We start from the raw sequence: 27,142 nt of genomic DNA, 5'->3' as shown, positions 1-27,142 counted from the left end.
TTTCATAATTTTTATTAGTCAAATATGAATACGTGATTTGAGCATACAAAAAATAAATCTGTTGGTTATTATAATCCAAAGGTTTTTAAAAGATATCAAATCTCTCATTTTTTTAAACTCAAATTTTTTAAATGAATAGCAAAAGAGTGTAAGATATATACATAGATTCTTTTCAAAAAATAATAATTTGAAATAGCTTAGTAATAACAATATTTTTTCATTCAATAATTATAGTAAATTATTTGTATTTAATTATTTTTTTTACAAAATATATCAGACTTACAATAAATAGATAGATAAATCATGATAGTAAACGCTTAATAATAATAATTTTAAAATTAACTGCAACAGCAGTAAGCTACAAAGCGCATAGAAAAGAAGAATAAGAAACTTAAAGACTTCACTCCTGTATATGTATGGGGATGTAAAGCATTTAATTTTTAGTTTATTATGTCTAAATTATCTTAAGTTTTTAACTTAATTACTATGAAAACTATAAAAAATAGCTGATACTTATGGATAACTAGGACTAGCTTCAAGAGAGTTTGGTATTCAGTTTTTTAATTTTATAAATAAATATATTTCAATTTATTTATAATATTTTAAAGGAAAATCATGCCCTAGTCCTAGATTTACTAGCTTTAGTGTGGTTATTGAAGATATTGCTTGTGGTGAAGAGCATACATCATTTATAGCTCAAAATGGATATGTTTACTCTATGGGAAATAATAATTAGGGTTAATTAGGAGTTTCAGTTGATGAATCATATTATAAATCTGCTCCTACTCTTGTGGAAGGTCTCAAAGGGTAATTCCTATTTCCTTTTAAAAGGTAGTTATTTATTTATTTCTTTTCAGTTATAAAGCTGTTTAAATCAGTTGTGGAGCTTATCATACAGCTACAGTTTGCGATAATGGTTAGCTTTTTACTTGGGGACAAAATTGCGAGGGGCAATTGGGTATTGGAAAGTCAGATAATATGACTACTCCTTAGATAGTTGACCTTAAAAATAACTTAGCTGTTTTCGTATCATGTGGAAAAAGAAATACAATGGTTATTACATGTAAATTATGTTTGTTATAAATTAAGTTAATTAATTGAAATTTCAGTATAAAATTTTAAAGGTTAGTTTTAGTAATCTTAACTAAAAAAGGTATTCAAAATAAATAGAATTTTATATAAAGCAAACTTTGATTAGACCATTTTTAAAAGAATATTATTTATTAACAGCTTTATAAGCGATATATCATATTTATTTTAATAGTTTTTAATAAATATAGCAAATACTGAATATAAATTTTAATATTAATCCAATTTATAACTTTTTTCATTCAATAAAAAACAGTTTAGTTAAAAAAACATTTATTTAATATAGAAACTTAGAAGATATTTGGGTTTGGAGATGGTAAATGCGGGTAGTTAGGTTTAGGTAATGAATGCAATGAATATAAACCAAGGTAGTTATAAATATAGATGCAAAATATTGTAGCTATTTCCTGTGGGGATAGACATACTTTATTTTTAAATGAAGAAGGAGAAGCTTTTTCATGTGGTAATAACACATATAATTAACTAGGATGTGCTAACAACAGCTAATCTTCTAACATTCCTGTCAAAGTTAAGTAAAAGTCAACTTTAAAGTTTGTTAAAGTAATTGCTGCAAACACACCAATGTCTGCAGCTTTGTCATCTGAAGGATATCTGTAAATAAATAACTAAATTAATTTATTTTTTATTTTGATATGGAATTTTCAATAATTAATTCAGGTATCTTTGGGGTACTGGCTTTTTTGGATAATTTGATAGACCAACTAGATGCGAGTTTGCACCAAAAGATTTACTAGATATTTGCATAGGAAATTAGTTTATTTGTTTGTTAGATGGTGAAGGCAAAGTCTATTCTTGGGGTAGCAATATGTTTGGAGAATTAGGTTAAGGTATTGCTAATGGATAGCAAGCATTAGAGCCTATTTAAGTTGATAAAATAAAAGACAAAAATGTCAAAAGACTTTATTGTGGTGCAAATTTTGTTTTTGCTATGGGTGAAAATTGGATTCATCAACAATAAGAAGCAAGTAGCTATGAAAATAGTAAGTAATCGAAAAATGTAATATCATCAAAAAGATCTGGAAATGATTACTTAAATAGTAGTTAGATATAAGGTTCAAACAGTATTTAATATAAAAACGAAGCTTAGATGGATATATTAAGAAGGATGAGTGATACTCCCTACTTTGAGGATGTAGCTACTTAATAACAAAATAATTAAAACAATACTACAGATTATTTAAATAGCAAGGTTAGATAAAGTACTTCTAATTTCGCTTAAAATAATAGCAATTACTAAAATTAATAAAGCCTACAAAGTAAGCAGTAATTAAATTACTATTAATAGTATAATGAGTAGAAAGCTTAATCATAATAATAAGATAACTCAAGAGTTTATTCAGAGTAATCGTTTTAAGAAAAAAAACCAGCTAAAGAAGTAAATTTCCTAAAAAGCTAGGATTAGTAAAATCTTATTGCTGATTAGAAGAATTATAAAGAATCTTATTAAAATTATCAAGATAACTATTATAATGACAATTAAGATATTAATATTAGTAGGATTGATGAAAATCAGGATAACTCTAATTATGACTTGAGCAATAATGATGGCTCTAATACTCCTAATCAAAAACATTCTACTGGAAAAAAGTCTAGAGTAGAATATGGAATGGAGTAATTTGAAACTTATCATGATCAAAATTCATAATCTAAATATTCAAATACAGGGAGAAACTTTATTGACCAAGATGAAAGCTATCTGTCAAGAGAATAATCCCCTATCTCAAATAAAGAGAATACGTATACAGGGAATAAGAGTTTAAAACAATAGTATAAGTAATAATAATATTCATCTCACAAAAAAACTAATAACCCTTCTCCAAATCAACTTTCTTTTGATGATTCTTAAATTTATGAGCCAATCGATTATTCCAATTTTATTTCAGATTCAAAGTAATCAAAGCCTAGTTCTGTTTAAAAGCCTACAAGCAAATAATAAACAAAAGGCACTTCTTTAATTACATACAATAAACCTATTCAACCCTCTAACTCTAAAGACTCTTCTCTACAAGGAACTATCTAGCTCAATAATTATTTCCACCCATAAGCATAAAATACAAAACACCTCCAAACAGCTAATTTCACGAGGTTTAAATTTTATTTATATTTATAAAATATTTACCAAAAAAAATTTTTTTTGTAATTTAAATTTTAATTTAATAAAAAAAAGAGAAAGAAGTTACTCCACCTAGCAATAACATAATTATGAATAATAATAACAACAAACATTAAATTGTCAGTTTTTTAAGGGAAATATAAACAAACAATAGGACTAAAGCGTTAATGAAGAAAGAGGTGATATTTATGAGATAAAGTATAAGTAACTTAAATTAAAATATGAAAGAACTAAAATGGAAAGAGATGAATACCATGAGAAATTGAATTATGAGAGAGAAGTTAACAAAAATTTATTAATAAGACTTGAAAGAAAGACAAAAAAACAAAGAGAACTTGAAAAGAGGTTGGAGTTTTTGAATATGGATCTATAAATGAATAAAAGAACATATGACATGAAGATTGAAGAACTTTTAAAAAAGCTAGCCAGCTATGAATCCAAAATAGAAACTAAACAGTACAAAGATTTAAACTTTTTGAAGGTAAAATAATTAAAACAAATTAAATTTTAGAATCTTAATTTAATGTGTAAATAATAAATTTTTTAGTCATATGATGAGAGTGCTTTAGATAAATCAACTAATAGAAATAATTTATCTGATATCAACTCATAAATTATAACTTTGAAAAATAAAAATTATTAGTAAATCAACTCTTTATTTTTAAAAATATATATTCTAAAATACAATATATTTAATAGAAATGACATTGATAACAATTCATCTGGAGTTAGTGAAAGCTATAATATAGTCATGAAAGACGAAACACCAAGCAAAATGCTCAAAAATAAAAATTAAACTGTGTCATTTAGTCCTCTTAATCAATCTGATTTTTCAGCAATTGATTAACATAATACAACAATCAATTCAAAGTTAAATTAAACAGGAAATATTTTTAATAACACTTCTAGTACACTTAACAACACTTTGTCTTAGATCAATAATATTTAAAATTAAAACTTTGTAGATGAAATACTTGATAAATATAACAAAAGATAGCTAAATAAACAAAACCCTTTGATGGAGTAAATTATGAGCAAGCATCCTCCAAACCCATTAGCTAAAAAAGACTTAAATGTTAACACAGAGTTAGATTTCTCAAGACAGTATAAAACTTTAAATACTTGCCCAAATACATATAATAATTACACAAATTCAACAACTAATTCTTATGTTAATTCAGTTAGAAATAACTTATTTAGCTAACCATACTCTACAAAAAATTCTATTTATACTAGACCTTCAAGTACAACAGCTCACAGTTCAACATTTACAGTATATTAAATAAATCCGAGTTTTAAATAATTTAATACTTTAATATTATAAAAGGATAAACCAGGTCACAGCAGAGCATTAAGTAGTTAAGCAAATTAATATAGATAAAAAATTGCAGATAAAAAATATTTTTGAGATGCTAATTAAAAAATATTATATTTAGTTAATTAATAACTTTCAATTAGAAATTTGTATATACCATTGTTTATTTCCTTTGTTAAATTAATTTTTATCACCAAGTTTATTTTAAAATAAAGAGTTATGAAAAAAAAAATATTTTAAATAAAAAATAACTTTGCAATAAAAATTTGAATAAATGCATTAAATATTTCTAAAAATTTGTTAAAATTTGATAGAAATAATATAAAAAAAAGAATGAAGTTGTAGTAAGAATAAATTAAACTTAAAAACATAAAAGCATTTGAAATTTTGCCATCTATTTCAACATAGTTGGCAATATTTAAAGTAGTTTATTAATCATTAGTTAGAAAATTTAACTCAAAATATAAGTAAATTTCTGAAATAAATAAATAGATTATAGTACTAATATTTTAAAATTGTTTATATTTTAGCTTAAATAATATATTTTAATTTAGTATTTAAATCTAAAGTAATATCTTACAAAGAATATTAAGTATTTTTTAATCAAATTAATTTGCTCCATTCATTTAAAAGCATTAAGAGAAATTATAATATTTAGTGTGAAGGGAACTACTTTGTTAAGTAAAAATATATGTATAGGAGTATTTCCATATAAAGGATATATTTATTTCTTAAACTAGAAGTGAATTAACACAACTTAAACTAAGAACAATAAGAATGAATAGAGTTGTTTCATTAGCCCGATGTTAAATAGCCATAAAAAACCATAAAACAATAAGTAAATTCCTAAAGCCATTAAGATATACTCTTTATTATTCATAGGGTTAATTATTTTACCATTATCATAAGCAACCAAAATAGAAAAGAGGTCAATTGAAATTATGTTAATAAAGAATAGGTTTTAATTTATATGACACATCATTATGTAAAATGTAATCATCATTAAAATCGAAGAGAGCCAATGAAAGAGGATATTCAGGTAGTACTTACAAGTTCTCAGTATCATTTCAAAGATAGTCACATAGAAAACTACATAAAGTGGGCAAAAAGGGAATAAGTAGAGAATTAGAATTTCTAGAATTGAGTTTTACTCTAAGAACTAATGGTTAAGCTTTTTTAATTCAAAGTGGAAAATTATATAAGCTCCAATTAGTAATACTAAATAAATGAAAATATAAGCTATCCATTTGTAAATAGATCTGTCTGATAAATAATCAATATATGTATCTATAAAATTAGTAATTTGAATAGGTATATAAGTCAAGCTCCATATGAATCCCCAAGATATTGCATTTTATAGTTGATAATTAGTAAAAGCTGATAGCGGACCCATTTAAGCCTCCATTTCCTCAAATTTTTAAGTGAATTATTCATAGTCCATTTTAATTTGAAATAATAAATTAAATTTAGCGCTGATGTAATAAAAGTTATTAGAAATAAATAAATAAATATCTTGAAAGAAATTTATTATCAGCTAATAAAAAATTAGCTATTTAATTGGAAGAAATAAACCTTGTGTTTCAAATATTGCTAATCCAGGTATTAAAATAAGATGAACTTTTTAATACCTGGCCTGGATTATGTTTACTTTAAAATGAAAAAATATATTAAAATATTTATGAAAAATTAAGTAAGTAAAATCACTATTTAAAAAAATTCATAAATTTAATATAATATAATAATATATATAGTTTAAAAGTGTTCAAATACAATATTCAATATTTTTCAAATTTATGCGGGTTATCATTAAAACAAGAAATTTATCAAAATTAATACTTAAAATTAATTTTTAACATAGAATCTCCATTTTAATTTATATCTATCTATGCATTTATATTTATTGAAGATAAAATTTATTTATTTAGTTTACTCAAAAAAAAATATATTTTCTAATATTTTTTATTTTATTTTAATACACCAACCAACCAACAATAATTATCAAAATATATTAAATAAAATATATAATTACAACTTAAATGACACTAATTAGTAAAAAATCTTCTTCAATAAAGTATTTTCAATATTTATTTATTATCATATATTTGAAGATAGAAAGTAAGTGGCCAATTTTAATCAATCAATCAATCACTATTTATTAATTTATTTTAAAATATTTATGAGTTACTTTAAAAAATATTTAATTTTATATTACTAGAAAATATCATCTAATTAATTGGATTAACTATTTTCCTCATCCCTAATATTAAAAAATATCATTTTATGGTAAATCGTTTTAACTTCTAATTTATTAATAACCTACATTTAACATCTTTTATTTTACAATACTTCATCATATTTGTCATTTTTTCCTATTTCTTCAATTTCTTTAAGACTTTCATATTCATATTCTTCTTAGCTATCATATTTTACAATTTCTTCTTCACTATATACTTATTATTCATTTTCTTCCTCTTCTTCTTCTTGTTCATCACTTAATTCTTCTTCTTCTTCTAAACGCTATTCTTAATCACTTTATGGTAGAACACGTTTATAATAAAGCTAATAATAAGCTAGCCTGATTATTTTAAACATATGAGACTCAAACTATTTAATAGAAGCTTTTGAAATCTTGTTTCCCCTTGATTAATTAAAAATATTTTTACATATATTATTAGGATATTAATGATATCATTGAAAACAATAATTTTTTATGATATCTTATCCTTAAATTTAAATCATTAAATTCGGTTTTTGCAAAGTTTAATTTACCTTAAATCAAGATACAGAGTTTAAAGATAAACAAATTTTAGTAAATATTGGCCTAATAATTGAACACTTGTATCACGAATTCTATTTTCACTTAGATTTTAATTTCATAAAAAAAATTAAAAAATAATTTAATATAATTTAAGATAAAAATGCTTAAAATAAATTTGGTAGACAGACATAAAATAAGTTCAAATTTATATTATTTAAATATATACTACCTTAGCTTATAAAATAGAATATATTATTTTACCCTAAATCAATTCGTAGATGCTATAGCTTGGTAATTTAGATTAATCCAGACATTAAATCAGAAACACCTTTTTCACCAATATAATTAAGTCTAAGTTAAAAAATATATAATTATGCTAAATTTATTTCAAATAACTATTTATTCATTTTGTGAAAGTTTTTTGTATTTTCTTAATTTATATTTTAAATTAAATATTAAATTATTTTTATCTTTATATCTTTATCTAAAACTAATAAAATAATAAACTAAAATTACAACAAATCTATTTCTAAATTTTAGATATGAATTAATTTCGACATTAGTTAACCTAATTTAGAAGCACCCTTATCACTAATCTTATTTACTCTTTTAAAAATATTAAATTTATTTAAAAGTAGACAATTCTTTAAAATTAAAACTTGATCATAATTTTAGAAGTAAAGAAAATCATAAATTTAGACAAATAAATTTTTTTTTTTCATTATAAAATGATCAATTAAAGTTTTTTTGTAGAAAATGTAAAGTTAATGTATTAGTTTACGCCAATTTGATTACAAAATTAGAAAGGTTGATGCATTTTTCTAATCCTGAACATAATTCTGACAAGCCTGCATTATGAATTTTATTCTAACTTAATTTTTAATAAAATAAATTTTAAACACTTGTTAAAAAAAAATTAAATATTTTGTAAATTAAATTCTTGATAAAATAAAATTTAAATAAATATAATAAATATAGTACTCCAAATTAAGTTTTAGAGTTGATAGATTCGTTAATTTTGATAATCCTTATCCTAAATCTGCAGCACCAGCTTGAAAGATATTATTGAAACTTTAATTAAAATTATAAATATTAACAAAATTTTTTAGAAATTAAACTTAAAATAAAGAAATTTTTATAATAGTATTAAATAAATAATTTTTACGCTAAATTGAGTTTTAAATGTGATAGATTAATGCATTTTGCTATTTCTGAGCTCAAGCCTTATGTTCCTTTATCTTAAATGCTATTTCCACTTTTAAATATATTTAATAAATTTAGAGTTAATTTTTTAAATATATGATAATGTCATTATTTTATTAAAAATAGGTATTTAATACTTTAAAACAATTATTTTATTTAACGATTTTAGATAAAAATTAGAAATTATAATTTTTTTCTTTTTAAAAATAAATACTTACTGCAAGTTAAGCTCCAAAGTCGAAATATTTGTGCATTTTGTTAATCCACAAGCAAAATCAAATGTGCCAAAAGATTCAATTTTATTCAATCTTTTAATATTAATCAAATTATTTATTGAATTCTAAATGTAAAAAATTTAAAAAATAAAATATAGTAAAAAATTGTAATTTAAAGACAAATTCTAATAATAGATGTTAATCTATTGATTTTACGCTAAACAAATTTTTAATTGAGTAAGTAATATGCAATTTGCTAGTCCAAAACCTAAGCCTGTAATTCCGATATCTCTTATATTATTTCCACTTTTAAAATTAATTAAAAAATTTAATTATAATAAATATCAGTAAATAAATTAAATTTAAAATATTGTATGTAACTTACGTTAAAGTGAGTTTAAGTACAGATAGATTAGTGCATTTTCCTAATTAAGTACCTAAATTTGATAGTCCATAGTCACTAATTTAAGTCTATCTTTTAAATAAAACAATTAAGAAAAAAAATGTTTTATTTAGTTAAAAGTAATACTGATAAAAGTAATGTTTATTTTTTATTGTTTCTAAAATTTAAAAATCAGATATTTTTAGTTTAAAATTAAGCCAAGTGAATATTTTGTAACGATTAACTCTCAAAGAGCTTTTTACCATCATTATTTAAAATTTATGCTATTTATTTGAAATGTGAGTTTAATATAAATCATCTAAATAAGTACCCTAAAATCATTTTCAAGGTAGAAAGGTTTGTGAGTTTAGCTATTCCTTCTACTAAATTTGATAATCCCAAGTCTTAAATTTAATTCTACCTTTTCAAAAGTTTAACAATAAATCATCAATATCAAAAAATATCAAGATTAAAAACTTAAAATAAAAGACTATTTCCATAATAATTAATTGAATTTGAAAAAAAAAAAATAAGCGAAAATGATTATGATGAGATAACTGACTAAAAATTAAATAAATTTTTTTAATAATTAATAAATAATTAAAAATTTACTATAAATTAAGTTCTAAAAATGAGAGTTAAGAACATTTTGATAGCATTTATCCTAAATTTGATGCGCTCTGATGACAAAGTTTATTAAATCTTTAGGAATAAATTAAAATGTTCATTTAAAAAAGCTATCAAAATAAAATTGTATTATTAAATGTTAAAATAGAAAAATAAATTAAATAATAATTAATATTTATCTACATTTCATATTCTAGCCTAATACAATAAATTAAATTAAATATACTCTAAATTAAGCTTCAGCACTGAAAGGTTAGTGCATTTTACTAAAGCAGAACTTAAATCAGAAACATCTTTAAAATTAATTTTCTTGTTACTGTAATTAGAATATATTGTAAAATAAAATAAATAATTTAATAATAAAACCTTTATTAATAAAATTAAAAAATTAATAAATAGTTAGTTATTTGGATTTAGGAAGATTTAAGTTTGTTTCATTAAAATTTAAATTATAATAAAAGAAATAATAAATAATTACTAAAGATTTATGTCTAAGTTAGTATGGTCTGTTAGTGAAGAATTTAGAAACTTTTAATATAATAAAATATAATTTTAGTCTTTAAAATCTAAGAATGACAATAACCTTTTTTAAGAGTCTGAAATGTTGAATTTCTTATTTACTCATATTTTAATAAATGCTTTATATTTGATTTTAACTTAAGGTATTGAATAATTGTTAATTAATCAAAACACCAATTTTATTAAAAGAAATAAATTATTTTTAATTTTTTTCAGATATAAAAATAACAAATATAAATTTAAAAATATACTCATATTTAAGGATATTAGGAAAATAATTATTTCAAATTTAACTAAATTTAAAATTTTTGATGTAAAAAAATTATTATTTTTGAAATTATAATAAATTAAATTATAATTAATTATAATTCTATTATAAAATATAAAAATCTATTTCATAATAAGTCTCATGCAAACTACGGAATTTTTGAATGGCATCTTGCTATATACCATCCATCTCAACAATTATGAATTACTTAAAAATAATATAAAAATTTTGATAATTCAAAGATACAAATCAAGGATCAAATTTGGATTGTATGTTTAATATTAAGAAATGTGTTTATAGTATACTAAAACACTTAATTGAAAAACTTCATAATTTTTGACTATTTTAAGATATTCAATAGCTAATTTTTGTTCATTCTGAACTTGATTTTAATTAAAATGTTTTAATTTAAAATTAACAATATTTCCACTACTAATTAAAGCTTAAGTTAGCTAATTTGCATCAAATTAATTAAAAAAATTAATTTTTTTTATTTTGTTAGCAAACTAAGATTTATAAAGACTCTTTTCGACTAGATTTAAATAGTTGCTTTCTATTATTTCAATTTTTTAGTGCCCATTCTTTGACTCAATTCTTTATATAAAATTTGAAATTATTTCGCAATTTTAGAATTAGTAAAAGCAAGCCTATATGAGTTCTTGGCACTCTTGATCACTAGCATTTTGTTAATCAAAGCAAATGTAAATTGTTTTGACATTCTACAATTCAGCTATTTACTTTTTTGTCTTTTCATTATATATCAATTTCTTTAGCTTCTGATAGGAAAGAATATCGAAAGTTTGTTTGTAAACATAATTAAAATACAACTAAATTAAAAAGATAGAGCAGCTTACAATAGCAAATGTAAGAATTATTTCATCATCATCGCTTTCATTACTAGTCCTACCGCTCAGTAATATAATTACATAGATTAAAGTTTAATAAACCTTTATCATAAACATAATCCAGACCTGTTGGTAGAGAAAACCTGATCCCGTATATAAAATTACAAGATTTTAAGGATAACATCTAGGTGATATAGTAAAAATATCGTATTGAATATAATGTAAAGCCCAACTCATCATAGTCAAGTAAAAATTTTTAATTTAAATATAGTTAAAAACTGCAACAATCAAGAGAGGTAGTTCCATGATCAAAACTAATAAACTCTGTTACTGAGCAAACAAATAACATATTTAAACTTTTAGTAGAATACTAGAAGATGTGTGAATAAAAGAAGCTAAAATGCAAAGCGAATTTACAAGCCAATTATTTTTAAAACGCGATTTTCCACTTAACATTAAGATATTGGCAAATAGAATAAGAAAAAACCAAGTCATTAAAAACATACATTTAGCTATTATTATAAGATAATCTATCATTGATGTTCTAGAAGAAAGAAATTTAGTTATTTAGCAAGCTTGTATCTTCTTTGAAAAGTACTTATACTTTGTATATTGATATTTCCTAATTAATAATATGATTTAAATATAATAATATCTTGATAGAGTTTTAAATTAATATAGCTAATATAATCAATAAGCTTATCAGGATTACCTATTGTATGTAAATCACCTCCTTATGTATGACAATTTTTAACCCTAATTAATTTAATTAATAAAACTATCAGGAATACCTATTCTAAATCGCATCCTTATGTTTGAAAATATCTAGTATTACATAAATTTTTAACTCATTTTTATATGAACTAATTAATTAATTTAATATACTTATCAGGGATACCTATTCTAAATCTCCACCTTATGTTGACAATATCTAGTATTACATACATTTTTAACGAAAATTAATCGTATTTAAACGCACTAATTAATATGTAATCTCTTTTAAACAATAATTTTTAATAACTAAAAAATATCTTCTACAGTCAAATATAAATAATACTTTTGCAGTTCCTCGATTTAAAGAACTATTAAATTTACCACAAAAGAAATATTTGATGAATCTAAATCAAAATCTTTAATTAGACTATCAATCAATATTTTATATTTCAAATCATCCAAAACTAAAAAACTAAATATAAAAAATTATAAAAAATTATTTTTTTTTTTAAATTACTGTTAACAGAATTATTAATATTTAAAAGAAAATTAAGCCTTTACTGTCTCTTTTTGGTCATTTTATCAAATTACTTAAATTTTTATCATAATAACAATATTTTTTTATTACTTTAAAAATAAATTTTTTTTTCTTTCTGTTTTTTGAAGATTTAAATAGATTTGATTTTTTTTATAATTTATTTAATTATCAAAATTAAAACTTAAAAATTTTTAATATAGAATCACCATTTTAATTTATATCTATGTATTTATATTTATTGAAAATGAAATTTATTGATCGATATTTATTTAGTTTACCCAAAAAAATATATTTTCTAATATTTTTTATTTTATTTTAATACAATAATTATCAAAATATGTTAAATAAAAATAAATAATTGCAACTTAAATGACACTAATTAGTTGATCTTAAAAAATCTTCTTCAATATAGTATTTTCAATATTTATTTATTATCTTATATTTGAAGATATTAAGTAAGTCGCCAATTGTAATCAATCAATCACTATTTATTAATTTATTTTGAAATATTTATGAGTTACTTTTAAAAATATTTAATTTTATATTACTAGAAAATATCATCTAATTAATTCGATTAACTACTTTCCTCATCCCTAATATTAAAAAATATCATTTTATGGTAAATCGTTTTAAAATTTATTAGCAACATACATTAAGCATCTTTTATTCTACAATACTTCATCATAATTGTCTTTTTTTCCTATTACTTCAATTTTTTTAAGACTTCCATCATCATATTCTTCTTAGCTATCATATTTTTCAATTTCTTCTTCACTTTATACCTATTCTTCATTTTCTTCACTATCTTTTTCTTCTTCTTCTTCTTCTTCTTCTTCTTCATCTTCATCTTCATCTTCTAAATTCTCTTCTGAATCACTTTCTGATTGAACTCGTTTATAATAAAGATAATAACAAGCTAGCCTGATTATTTTAAACATATGAGATTCAAACTATTTAATGGAAGCTTTTGAAATCTTGTTTCCCCTTCATTAATTAAAAATAATTTTTACAAATATTATTAAGATATTAATGATATCATTTAATACAATAATTTTTTATGTTATCTTATCCTTAAATTTAACCATTAAATTCAGTTTTTTAAAGTTTAATTTACCTTAAATCAAGATACAGAGTTTAAAGATAAACAAATTTAGGTAAATATTGACCTAATAAAAGAACACTTGTATCACGAATTCTATTTTCACTTAGATTTTAATTTCATAAAACAAATTTAAAAAAAATGTAATAAAATTTACAATAAAAATGCTTAAAATAAATTTGGTAGATATAAAATAAGTTCAAATTTATATTATTTAAACATAAACTACCTTAGCTTATAAAATACAATATATTATTTTACCCTAAATCAATTAGTAGATGCTATAGCTTGGTACATTAGACTAATCCAGACATTAAATCAGAAACACCTTATTCACCAATTTAATTAAATCTAAGTTAAAAAATATATAATTATGCTAAATTTATTTCAAAAAACTATTTTGTTCATTATGTGAAAGTTTTTTTGTATTTTCTTAATGTATATTTTAAAGTAAATATTAAATTATTTTTTCTTTATCTAAAACTAAAAAGTAAAAACTAAATTACAACAAATCTATTTCTAAATTTTAGATATGAATTAATTTCGACATTAGTAAACCTAAGTTAGAAGCACCCTAATCACTAATCTCATTTACTCTTTTAAAAGTATTAAATATATTTAAAAATAGACAATTCTTTAAAATTAAAACTTGATCATAATTTTAAAAGTAAAGAAAATACATAAATTTAGATAAATAAATTTTTTTATTTAATTCTAAAATGAGCAATTAAAATTTTTTTTAGAAAACGTCAAGTTAATGTATTAGTTTACGCCAATTTGATTACAAAATTAGAAAGGTTGATGCATTTTTCTAATCCTGAACATAATTCTGACAAGCCTGCATTATGAATTTTATTCTAACTTAATTTTTAATTAAATAAATTTAATATAATTGTAAAGAAAAAAATTAAATATTTTGTAAATTAAATTCTTGATAAAATAAAATTTAATTTTTAGTACTCTAAATTAAGTATTAGAGTTGATAGATTTGTTAATTTTGATAATCCTTATCCTAAATCTGAAGCACCAGCTTGAAAGATATTATTGAAACTTTAATTAAATTATAAATTTTAACAAATATTTTTTAGAAATTAAATTAAAAATAAATAAATTTTTATAATAGTATTAAATAAATAAGTTTTACGCTAAATTGAGTTTTAAATGTGATAGATTACTGCATTTAGCTATTTCTGAGCTCAAGCCCTATGTTCCTTTATCTTAAATGTTATTTCCACTTTTAAATATATTTAATAAATTTAGAGTTAATTTTTAAAATAAATGATAATATCATTATTTTATTAAAAATAGGTATTTAAAATTGTAAAACAATTATTTAATGATTTTTGATAAAAGCAATCATTAAAAATTATAATTTTTTTCATTTAAAAAATAAATACTTACTGCAAATTTAGCTCCAAAGTCGAAATATTTGTGCATTTTGTTAATCCACAAGCAAAATCAGATGTGCCAAAAGATTCAATTTTATTCAATCTTTTAATATTAATCAAATTATTTATTGAATTCTAAATGTAAAAAATTAAAAAAATAAAAAAAAGTAAAAAATTGTAATTTAAAGACAAATTCTAATAAGATGCTAATCTATTGATTTTACGCTAAACAAATTTTTAATTGAGTAAGTAATATGCAATTTGCTAATCCAAAACCTAAGCCTGAAATTCCGATATCTCTTATATTATTTCCACTTTTAAAATTAATTAAAAAATTTAATTATAATAAATATCAGTAAATAAATTAAATTTAAAATATTGTAGTATAATTTACGTTAAAGTCAGTTTAAGGACAGATAGATTAGTGCATTTTCCTAATTAAGTACCTAAATTTGATAATCCATAGTCACTAATTTAAGTCTATCTTTTAAATTTAACAATTAAGAAAAAAAATGTTTTATTTAGTTAAAAGTAATACTGATAAAAGTAATGTTTTTTGTATTGTTTCAAAAATTTTAAAATGAGATATTTTTAGTTTAAAATTTATACTATTTATTTGAAATGTGAGTTTAATATAAACTTTCGAAATAAGTACCCTAAAATCATATTCAAGGTAGAAAGATTTGTGAGTTTAGCTATTCCTTCTACTAAATTTGATAATCCCAAGTCTTAAATTTAATTCTTCCTTTTCAAAAGTTAAACAATAAATCGTCAATATCAAAAAAATATCAAGATTAAAAACTTAAAATAAAAGACTATTTTCACAATAATTAACTGAATAAAATTGAAAAATTAATAAACAAAAGTGATCATGATGAGATAACTAATATTTCTACTAAAAATTAAATAAATTGCTTAAATAATTAAAAATTTACTATAAATTAAGTTCTAAAAATGAGAGTTAAGAACATTTTGATAGCATTTATCCTAAATTTGATGCGCTCTGATGACAAAGTTTATTAAATCTTTAGAAATAAATTAAAATGTTCAAAAAGTTAAAAAAGCTATCAAAATAAAAAATTATTATTTTATGTTAAATTAGAAAAATAAATTAAATGATAATTAATATTTATCTACATTCCATATTTTAGCCTAATACAATAAATTAAATTAAATATACTCTAAATTAAGCTTCAGAACTGAAAGGTTAGTACATTTTACTAAAGCAGAACTTAAATCAGAAACATCTTTAAAATTAATTTTCTTGTTACTATAATTAGAATATTTTGTAAAATAAAATAAATAATTTAATAATAAAACATTTATTAATACAATTAAAAATTAATAAGTAGAATTTTGATTTTGGAAGATTTAAGTTTCATTAAAATTTAAATAATAAATAAATTTTACTATAGATTTATGTCTAAGTTAGTATGGTCTATAAGTGAAGAATTTAGAAACTTTTAATATTATAAAATATAACTTTAGTCTTGTAAATCTAAGAATATAAATAACATTTTATAAAAGTCTGAAATGTTGAATTTCTTATTTACTCATATTTTAATAAATGCTTTATATTTGATTTTAACTTAAGGTATAGTTATTTAATTAAATAATAATTAATTAATTAATTAATCAAAATAAAGTACCAAATTTATTCAAATAAATAAATTATTTTCAATTTTTTTCAGAAAATTTTTGATATTCTACTAAAAATCTAAGATAATTATTGTTCAAATCTATTATGATTTAGTATCGAAATAATAAATAAATGATTGGGTGTCATTGAATTGCTTACTTGTAAGTTTTCCTTAATTAGCGCTAATTTATTTTAATTAAAACCCACAATTTAAATGAGTAATTAAATCCTAAAAAAAAAGCTGAAAAGTTTCAGTTGTGTAAGGGGGAGAGGGGTTGTATATCAGCAAAAATAATGTAAAATACATATAGATTATGACATTTAAAAATACAGAAAAAAAATACAAGGGTTACTTTATTTGAAATATCTGTAATTAATAGTTATACAAAAGAAGCTTTACTTAGTTTGTTCTGCTTTTTTGTGATAAAGTTTCTCATAGTTGAGAAAAATCTTTCACATTCAAAACTGCTAGCAGGTAAACTAAAATAATTTCTGGCTAAATTACTTAAAAATGGAAATGATGGTTTATTTAATCACCAAAAATTTAATTCTTTTGAGAATTATTTTAATAAATAATCCTATTAATTATAAACAATAGAGTTATATAATTATATTTCTATATTTATTTTTATTACTTTTCAAAAATATTTGTATTGAGGCAAAAATCAAGAATAACTTCATGCCAAATATCTATATCAAGAAATTCAGCAAAATCATCAGTTTTTACTTTAAAAATAATCTTGATAATAAAAGTTTCTCAAAATTGCTAAATCTGTCTCTAAATAAAGAAGAAAATAGAAAGATGTAGACTTTGATTGAAAAAATTATAAGATATTTGAAACTCGGAAATTAAAAAATTTTAGGAAAAAGAGGGAGTCATTTAAGATATCTTTTTTTCGGGGTATTGTATGAGGAGAATATAATTATTAAAGAAATTGAAGATAACAAGATAATATATATATTGATTTCAATTTTATAAGAAATAATGATTAGATAAATTGCATTCAAACAAAAAATTAAAAAAATATTGTATTACATTACATATATGCATATATATCTTCACACTTAATAAAATATATCTATTTTCTCATAAAAATGCTTGGCAAGACTCCATACCTTAAGGTTTTGTAAATGAGATATAGCAATCATCATTTTTTAAAACTTAATTTTAAAACAATACTTCTTTTTTATTAATTTTTTATTAATTTAATATCTTTAAATGAGTTTTTATTTATTAGATTTATTTCTACTACTTTATTTAATAGTTTTTAAATTTTGTCAAGAATTTATAATTTTATAAAATTTTCTTATAAACTTATTTCCATTTCAAATAAGCTTAAAATGAAACTTTATTTGCATTAACTAACTATTTGAACTTCGAAGGCATAATTTTTAATAACTAGTTTTTAATAAAAATTACACATTTATTCGACGAGTTGCAAATCATAATTCCTATCACAATCAATAAGTAGCAAAAAAAGAAGAAATAGTCTACTATGATTTGAGCAATTTCTGTATATATTTGAGCTTATGAATTTTAAATTTATATAAACTATATATACATTTTTAAGATAATAAGAGTAAGAGCTGCTATTTCACAATTCTATATGTTGATTGAAATAAAAGGATTGTTTTATGATACTATTTTAATGTAATAGCATAACAATAGTGTAATTGTAAGTGTAGCAATAGTCTAGTTGTTATTTTATAATAAAATGTATACATAAATTATAGCAATCTTTAGGTAAATTCTAACAAATTCCCAATAGTAATGGCTATGCTTTAGTTCTCCATAGTAATAACCATATTTATATTTATTTAAACATTAATCTAATTTTTTCTTTCTTAAATTTAACAGCCTAAGAAATACTAATGGAAGGAGAGTCCAAAAACTTAATACCGTCACAGAGAAAGGATATAAATATTTAACTATATCAGAGTCATAACAGTCAATTTATAAATCTATTGGGTTGTAAAGCTAATTTCCTACTTGTTTGCAAGTAAGTGCTTTTGTAAAATACGATATCTAGCTAATCTAGAAAAATATAAACACTATATGAAAAAGCAAATAAATGTGGTATGATCTCAGCTTTTCTTTAGTAAAATCTTTATAATAATGTAGAGTTATTGGAATAAGTGCAAGTGCTACTACAGGAACCAAAAATTAAATTTAAGTATAAAATAATATCCTTCCTATCTTATCAATAGTATTTTCACTAATAAGACAGTCTAATGCTAACGAAACTTGCACATCACCAGAACCAATTATGTTGTTTAACAAATTAAAATGAATTGAAATAATCTTGGGCTATGCTATCAATAGAGTAGATAATTAATAATAGTTAAGAATAATTTTTATATAGAATCCAGAGTAGTCCTATATGCTATTACTGCTGATAGGGAGGATCTTTAATATTCTAAGATAGTAACATGTTTGTGAATATTTAAATTTTTTGATGAAAACTCCTAAAACATATATAAAATAAAGTTCTAAAATTATTATTTTTAAAATTTAGTAAATCCATAATTTTGAATCTTCAACACATTTTTGACAAATTCCTTTTGAAAGAGATTATGAATAGCGAGAGCCTTTCCAAACATCACCTAAAATATCGCATTACTCACAAATAGGGCCTATGTAACCATTTGAGCAATAATTAATGCTATTAGGATTTTCAGCTTAACATGAGTTTATCATTGAATTACATGCTATAATCTCATCTGTAGAATTGCTTTTCCTCCAGTATCCATTTTTTAATTTTATATTATCTCCTTAACACCAAATTGCAGATTCAGGACAATTATAGCATCGATTAATATCTTTCTTTTGTTGTAAAGATTATTGATAAAGTGTTTATGGATCACTTAGCTGATAAGTACCATTCAAGCACGGATTGCAAATTTATAAGGTATTTATATTTTAAATTATCTCCCCGATTTAGCATTTTCTGAATTCTATTGATAAAAGAACTGGTAATTTATTAACAGAATTTCTATAAATTGTTGAATTTATTGAAAAATATTGAACTGATTTAAGAGGTCCTAGTATTTGCAAATTGTTTAATTAGAATGTTTAATCTATAGTTTCATATTGATTAAAATCAATAATTTGCTATCCATTTATTAAGTTTTTATTAGAATCTAGTTAATTTATTGAAATTTATAAATTTCTAAGCTCAAAGACTATATCTTCTGGATAATTGCCTTATTTTAGCTTTTCTTTTGAGAAGCTTAAATATCTATTTTACTCATCAACAATATATATTCTGAAATCAATAAGACCTCCACTTCTAAATTATTGTATTTAAGCATATCTTTAATATTCATTGTAAAAATTATTTGGGGCATTTATTAAATTTTTGTAAAATGTAAACGAATATTCATTAATTTAATTGTTATTTTTAATGATGATATTTTAGAGATATGACGCACTATCGTTTCCATATATTTCTGCTATATTTTCAAGCACATTATACGAAAATGGGAAGAAAAGAGGTAATTATAGTTTATTTTAATCAGTCTAAACAATCCTTAATCCTCCTCCAATCAAGGCTCTATTGAATTTAATAATTGTAGCCCTATCAAATATTACTTAACATTTAATTATATTCTCAAAATATAGAGCCCCTCCACTGCTCAAAGCAGAGTTTTGTTAAAATTAAGTTTCTTAGAATTATATTTTTGTTTGAATATCAAAAAATTAAATTGCTCCTCCATTTTATGCTTTATTAGCATTAAAGTTGCTTTTTTATATTAAAACTGTTTAAGATTACCCAAGAAAAATATTACCTTCATTATAACTTGAAGTAACATTATTAAATTAAACAAATGAGCTTTAAATGAGCATGATTTTACTATTCAAAAATAGATTTTTTTTGACTGTAAAATTTTCAAAAACCATTAGATCATCTTCTAATTCAACTTTTTGCTTTTCAAATATATATTATTTTGTGGTAAATATAAGAAGAAGTTGATTATTAGATTAAAATAAACAGTTAACAATCTTTATATTTTAGCAGCCATAAAAGGAAAAGATTCCATTAAATTAGTCAATTTAGATATTTTAATTATTTTCTTTTATTTTTAAATTTTAGAGTGTTATATTTTAGATTTGAGAAAAACTCATTAAAATATTTAGATTGGTGTTTTTTGTTGATTTTACTCCTTTTATGAGAATATTTTTTATTAATTAAAATTAAAATATTGGTAACTAAGATGCCTAATAAAAGCTATTGTATGAGACCTCAAGATTGTAAATAAATACCTATGATACATTGTAGAAAAATATTAATGAATTTAAATCATTTTATATTGATAGGTCAAGATAAGATATTTTGATATCTTAAAAGACTACTTTTTCTATATTTGAGATATATATTTGGTTTGTGCTAAAATATTTTAAATAAATAGTTATATTCTAAAAGATGATTTGTTTGGTAAATTTATTTTAAGTGATGTTGATAAATAAATTTTTATTATTTTAAAAGTCGAAATTGAAATTAGCAAGCTGTAAAATTTCTTGACCAAGGTTTTAAAAAGTATTGTTTTAAAGAGCTATAATATTATTTTAAATATCATATGGTGAAAAGATAAATTGATTATTTTTTAATTAAGAAATTTATTGAAATACATTTGATATTTTAGAGCTGGATATTTATAAGTTGACTTAACTTTGCCAATTTTATTAATTGATCAAAGAAATTCCATTTACTGTTATAACCTCTGTTTATTTTGGCGAAATATAAGTTAGTTCTTATTAAATATATTGATTATCTTAACTTGAAATCAAAGCAGAACATCCTGATATTGAGTCTTTACTGAAAATATCTAAATTGTAATTATTTTCAACAATTCCAAATTAATGTAAGCATAATATATTTACTATATTTTTTTGAGAATCAAATTTATAGCTTAAAAATTGAGGATATCCATAAATTTACTAAGCTACAATATCGAATTTAGTTCCATTTATTATGAGCAGTTGGAATTTATCAACGAATAAAATAGCTATTATGTTTTTTGTTATCAATTTGAAGAAAGTTATTCTATCTGCAATAAAATCTTTTTTAATTGCTGTTAAAAGTTCAATTTTAGTGTCAAGGATATAAAAGTTTATTTAAAAGGAGCATTAGATAAGTATGAAGCTTTGTTCTATAGTAAAACTATTAATTTTTATTTTAGGTAAAAATAAATTTTATTCTTGTTTATTGTTTGAGTAGTTCCATACATAAGCTTTCTTCTGTCCACTAAAACTAAAAATATATCTTTGATAAGTGAAATCAATCAAAAAATTTGCCAATGTAATTTAAGAATCTTCGTTGACAAGAAGTCTTAGGTCTATTTATGAAATAACATTTATATTTTGGATATCTATTTTTATTAATATTGCACCATTAGAAATAGCATAAGCATATTGTTATATATCTGAGTTTTCAATCAGTTAAATTTTTATTATCTAAGTTTACAAAGGACCCTATTAAGTGGTGTTATATAAAAAATATTATTAGCTAATCAAGTTATATTAAAGCAGTTAGCAATCACTAAACCCTATTATTATTAAATCTTAATTGCTATTAAAAGTAAATGAAGTGACTAATTATGTTGAATTATATTAAATTTCTTTGATGATAACACCTTTTTCAATATTTAAATGTAAAATTTTTGAATCGCAAGTAATAACAACACTGTCAGTTATAAACTGCTAAAATGAAATAATGTCAAGCTTGTAAATATTAGAAATTAAGTTATTATTTCTGTTTTATTAATATTATTAATAGAACAAAATAGAATCTGAAAAAGCAAGTATTAAGATATCTTTGCTTTAATTGTATTTTATTTCTACTATTTAATTTTCATTACTTATAGCAAATTCAAATTTTACTTTCTATTCTGTATATCTTTGGATTACATTATATTTGTTGATAATAAGAAAATCATTCTGCATACTATTAATAGATATTTAAACAAACAAATTTTGCGGTTCGTTTAGAATAGGTTCATACTAGTTTCCCAATAAGTTAAAATCAAATTTGTAAATTTATTAGTCAGAATAAATAAAAACATCATTTGTTATATCGTCATAACTAAACTTTTGTATTTTTTCTTATCCATCTGTAAATTCACTAATTTTAACAAGGCTCTGAAATGGAAGTTTAGGATCTATGGAAGACAGATAAAATGTTCCTTCTGCGTCTAAAAACATTACATATCTAATCAAACTTTAATCATATTATACTTGAATAATTTTTTTATTGTATAATGAGTTATATTTAATTCCAGATAAAGTAAAAATTTTTTATTAAGCAGAAACATCGTATAAAGAAATTTAGTCCGAGCTATCATATGTATTAAATAATATGTAATTTAGCTATTCGATGTATATTAGTTACATAATATCACCAGAGCTATCTCTAATATCATGTTAAACAAAATCGAAGCTTTATCTATCTATTAAAGTCAAATCTAATTTTTTAAATAAATTTAAAAATTAAATAATTCTTTGAGCTTTTCAAGCTTTTCTAGGAGAAAAAATTAAATATTTATTTTACTAAATAAGATAATTTGTGTTTTTAGGAATAAATAAAAATGATTTTAAAATGAATAATTAATTTAATGAGAAGTTTTTCTCATATTGAAAATAAAGCTTAAAATAAAAATTTATTTCTTTGTTTACATTAGGCATATGAGCAGACATATTTTTTTGAGTAAAGTTAGCATCTTTCTTAAGTTCCTTCAATTGTTTATTTTAAAATTCCATCAAAGTTATAGATTTTAATTTTATTATATCTACTGTAAATAAAGATGATTTAGTTTTTTTCATCAGTAATAAATTATATGTCATCATATAAAATCTTAAATTATTGAGTAGTTTTTTCTTTTTTATCATATAAAAAAATATTATAGCTACTACTATAAAGAGAGTATAAACATATTATTTTTTTTTGTAAGCTTCTACAGTCGATATGGATATAGTCTCCATTTTGGTCTACAATTTTCTAGGGAGTAAGCTAGGCGTTAATAACATAAATGCTACTTCCATATATATAAAGATTTTTTTCATTATAATCATAAGCATATCCACTAATAACTTTCATATCTTGAAAGATATATTATACGTTAGTTTAGATATTTATAAAAATAATTGTATTATCTGATTTCGATATTAAAAAGATTTCATCAAATAAATCCATTTGACTTAACTAAACGTCTTAGATCAAAATTTATAAAAAGCTATCATTGAATATATCAAAGGAGTATACTGTATGGTAATTAAAAATAAAATATTTTCCAAATTTAGCACTTCTTTTCATATAAGTTGCATAATTAACTTTATAATCACCTAAATCAAGCTTGGAGTATCTATTATTTTAAATTTGGGCTGAATGCAGTAAACCCTCACTGCTTTCAAAGTAATATTTTGAAATATTCTAAGAGTTTTTGAAATTTTTTAAAGGTAGAAAAGGTAAATAATATTATTAATTATTTTTATAAAAAAAATCTTTTCCACTAATTTATATAATATTTCTTTTTATGTCAATAAAGTATTCATAAAATGATTATTATTCATCAAAAGCATAGGTGGAATAATATTTTTTCCCATTTAAATTTACTTTTTTTATGAATTAACCAAAATAAAATGTGGATTTTATAAAGGTTTAGGTATTACTTGAGATGTCTATTAAAACAATACCTTCCTATCCTTATAAAACATAAATCTAATCATCATACATAACCCGACTCATTGATCTAACTCTTGGTATTGGCAGTTAATTTATTTAGTAAATCAACTTCATATCTGAGCTATAGATTTTAAAGTAACCTTCATTGAAAGTTAGAATCTAATCTAAATAAAAATTATTATTAATTTCATCTTAAAAAGACGAAAATTATTTTATTATTTCAATTTTGTCAAAAAAAGTAGTGATATTTATATTTTCTATCAATTCAACTTAATTATTCAGTAAATCAATTTAATATAAAAATATACTTTTATAACCTATTATAATAAATTTTAAATTCTCTATGAAATAGATTTCATTAATTTACACATATTCTAGAGTACTCATAAATATCATTTGCAGGTCTAATGAATAAAGTTTTACATCTTCATCTGAAACAGTTATGAATTTATCACCATTAGTGCCTATTTTACATTATATACACAAAATTTCTTACATTTTTTTGGTAAAAACATTTATTGTTATTATCTTTTAACTATTATAAACAATTATTGTATTATAACTAAGTTTTTTTATGATATCTATATTATCCTTTAATTGCAATTTTTTTTATAAATTTCCTTTGTTCTCATTTGAAAAGTCATAAAATATGATTTAATTATTTTATTGGCGTTTAATAAGAAGAGGTGGATAGTAGCTAAGAAATAATAAACTTTCTTAATTTTAAAATCCATTTAAAAATGTAGCAGGAAAAGGCGAATAAACATTCTATATAATTTAATATGACATTAATTATCTTTGCTATTGCTATAGACTACCTTATTTAATTATTTAAATATAATCATTATTTAAAATAACTAACTCATAAGCAATTTCTTTTTAACTAGAACTTTGATATTGTATTTTTTAGATACTTTTTGAGGAATAATTTAAAATATATTTTTTTTCAGATAAAACAAATTGTTGCAAACTTGAATCAAAGTAATAAAATGACATTTCTATTTTATTTTTCATCACAATTATATAATTTTCTTTTCCCCATAAACTGTAGATCTCAAAGTCTGTAATTTAATCACTACCATCTAAAGTTATTATAAAATTAACAGAATTTGTGTTTAAATCAATACTAGTTAGTTACAAGTCAGTAATAACTATCAAATGTTGGTTAAAATTAGTCTCTAAAGATTAAAATATTTTACTTTTTTTTATACTTTTATCTTATTTAAATCTTAAATTAATTTAATCAATTTAATTATTGTTTAAATCAATTTTAAATACTGAACTATCAAAACATGAGTAGTATCTTTCATTCTAAGATGCTGAGAGAATGTCAAAAAAGTTACTTTGTGGTATAGTTTAAGAAATGAAACTATTTATTACTTATAAATTTAAGTGATTATCCTCAACTTAATTTACTGTTACTTATTAAACTAAAATTTTTTATGAATCGTAGATAAAAATATATTAGCCAATAAATTTAATTGATTTTGCGATAACACTTATTGTAAAAGGATTAGAAAAAGAAAATATTTGATTCAATTCATCATAAACAATCTATAGTTAAATTTATTATTTTTATTAAATGTATGCTATGCTATAGAAATTTTAAAATGAAGTAATTGAATCAAACGAGATCATATCTTTGTATTATATTGATTTTCTTGAATCGTTCTTAATATCCCATACAGATAAATATTAATCAGCTCCTTTTATGAAAATAATATCGTTTATGTGAAATAAGAGAAGATCACTAGTTTATAATTACATGGTTTTTATGAGAGAAACATCAGTTCTATTATAAACGAACAGAGATCCTTCTTTTTAGGCTACATAATAATCAGATTGATATATAAAAAAGTCTTTTGTGATGACTGTTTCTTGCATTATTTTTTATGAAGGTCTTTAAGAATTACATCTTAATTAGGTTTTACACAAGCTTGTCTTATCATCTTGTTAGGTAGAAGAATCACAGATGGCTACACAGCCGCTCTCTTAAGTGCCATCATGTTAATTCTTGTCATAAAATTAATAGTTATTACATTTAATGTAAATGCATACATTTTATTTTTAATCTAACTGGTAATCCATATCGCATTAAGTGCATTAATTTTAATTATTAGCGTTATTGGTGCAACTTAGACATCCTTCTATCTCTGTACATAGCTCTTTTGCTTTTAATTGGATTACTAAAAACAAAATAACTTTTACAGTTATATACTTAATCATCATGTAATAGATAATATTTCTTTTCTTTTTTTAATAGCTAAAATTTGTTGTAATAATTTATTTATGTTTATTTAAAACCTAAAACCTTCCTATGAATTTAAATACCTCTAAATTTAATTTCAAAATTTTATTTTTACTCTTTATTTAGCTGATTTTAATATTGAAATTCTTACTCTGTTTACAAATTCCATCCTTCTTTAATTTTTTGAGATGGGTATTTTTTTAATCAAATAATCTGAAACCTTTAAATAGTAATAGATCAAAGTAACAATAGCTAATAGCTGTGTAAATAAGAAAATATGTTCTTTCGAGTGAAAAAATAATAAGAAAAATTTCATTAAATATATCTATCAAAATTGCATAAAATTAATTAAATGTTTTTTTCAATTTTTATATTTGTGATTCTTCAATCAAACATTTTTAATATAGTTAAGCAAACTTTTTAAAGGAATATGAAAACCTTTTTGTATTTTTTATAATAAAATTAAAAAATCATTTTAACAA

The 27,142-nt window shown here is 21.2% G+C and overlaps 7 protein-coding genes across 7 annotated transcripts; 2 read left to right on the top strand and 5 right to left on the bottom strand. All coding sequences in view use genetic code 6, as the record gives it.

Annotated features, from left to right (window-relative positions):
- Window positions 1-249: 249 nt before the first annotated feature.
- On the top strand, window positions 250-4,631 carry TTHERM_00974100 (regulator of chromosome condensation (RCC1) protein; the record flags this gene model as incomplete). The annotated part of the gene is made up of 10 exons (XM_001009963.2): window positions 250-424; window positions 507-548; window positions 609-807; window positions 858-1,063; window positions 1,376-1,703; window positions 1,768-3,195; window positions 3,278-3,704; window positions 3,771-3,865; window positions 3,923-4,496; window positions 4,551-4,631. The coding sequence occupies exons 1-10, from the start codon at window positions 304-306 to the stop codon at window positions 4,629-4,631; spliced, it is 3,501 nt and encodes a 1,166-aa protein (XP_001009963.1). The 5' UTR covers window positions 250-303.
- Window positions 4,632-5,315: 684 nt separating this feature from the next.
- Window positions 5,316-5,768, top strand: TTHERM_000974099 (hypothetical protein; the record flags this gene model as incomplete). The annotated part of the gene is made up of 1 exon (XM_012796090.1): window positions 5,316-5,768. The coding sequence occupies one exon, from the start codon at window positions 5,316-5,318 to the stop codon at window positions 5,766-5,768; it is 453 nt and encodes a 150-aa protein (XP_012651544.1).
- A 700-nt stretch (window positions 5,769-6,468) lies between these two features.
- On the bottom strand, window positions 6,469-10,348 carry TTHERM_00974090 (hypothetical protein; the record flags this gene model as incomplete). The annotated part of the gene is made up of 17 exons (XM_001009962.3): window positions 6,469-6,487; window positions 6,751-6,795; window positions 6,880-7,176; window positions 7,308-7,388; window positions 7,558-7,647; window positions 7,813-7,902; window positions 8,078-8,167; window positions 8,278-8,367; window positions 8,462-8,551; window positions 8,718-8,807; window positions 8,931-9,020; window positions 9,100-9,189; window positions 9,428-9,517; window positions 9,709-9,798; window positions 9,950-10,039; window positions 10,202-10,251; window positions 10,307-10,348. 17 exons carry the CDS (start codon window positions 10,346-10,348, stop codon window positions 6,469-6,471), a joined length of 1,524 nt encoding a protein of 507 aa, XP_001009962.3.
- A 2,846-nt stretch (window positions 10,349-13,194) lies between these two features.
- Window positions 13,195-16,076, bottom strand: TTHERM_00974080 (hypothetical protein; the record flags this gene model as incomplete). Its single annotated transcript, XM_001009961.2, has 12 exons — window positions 13,195-13,528; window positions 13,722-13,802; window positions 13,968-14,057; window positions 14,213-14,302; window positions 14,478-14,567; window positions 14,667-14,756; window positions 14,851-14,940; window positions 15,108-15,197; window positions 15,319-15,408; window positions 15,489-15,578; window positions 15,750-15,839; window positions 16,030-16,076. The coding sequence occupies 12 exons, from the start codon at window positions 16,074-16,076 to the stop codon at window positions 13,195-13,197; spliced, it is 1,272 nt and encodes a 423-aa protein (XP_001009961.2).
- A 2,118-nt stretch (window positions 16,077-18,194) lies between these two features.
- Window positions 18,195-20,634, bottom strand: TTHERM_00974070 (transmembrane protein, putative; the record flags this gene model as incomplete). Its single annotated transcript, XM_001009960.3, has 2 exons — window positions 18,195-18,260; window positions 18,457-20,634. 2 exons carry the CDS (start codon window positions 20,632-20,634, stop codon window positions 18,195-18,197), a joined length of 2,244 nt encoding a protein of 747 aa, XP_001009960.3.
- A 3,821-nt stretch (window positions 20,635-24,455) lies between these two features.
- TTHERM_000974069 (hypothetical protein) lies at window positions 24,456-24,910 on the bottom strand (the record flags this gene model as incomplete). Its single annotated transcript, XM_012796089.1, has 3 exons — window positions 24,456-24,533; window positions 24,721-24,729; window positions 24,836-24,910. 3 exons carry the CDS (start codon window positions 24,908-24,910, stop codon window positions 24,456-24,458), a joined length of 162 nt encoding a protein of 53 aa, XP_012651543.1.
- Window positions 24,911-25,947: 1,037 nt separating this feature from the next.
- TTHERM_00974060 (hypothetical protein) lies at window positions 25,948-26,641 on the bottom strand (the record flags this gene model as incomplete). The annotated part of the gene is made up of 2 exons (XM_001009959.2): window positions 25,948-25,966; window positions 26,178-26,641. The coding sequence occupies 2 exons, from the start codon at window positions 26,639-26,641 to the stop codon at window positions 25,948-25,950; spliced, it is 483 nt and encodes a 160-aa protein (XP_001009959.2).
- Window positions 26,642-27,142: the final 501 nt, after the last annotated feature.

The sequence above is a fragment of the Tetrahymena thermophila genome (genome assembly GCF_000189635.1).
Source record: "Tetrahymena thermophila SB210 genomic scaffold scf_8254769, whole genome shotgun sequence".
Lineage (NCBI taxonomy): Eukaryota > Ciliophora > Oligohymenophorea > Hymenostomatida > Tetrahymenidae > Tetrahymena > Tetrahymena thermophila.
The sequence above is the reverse complement of the archived record's forward strand: the minus strand, read 5'-3'. Positions and strand labels throughout refer to the sequence as shown.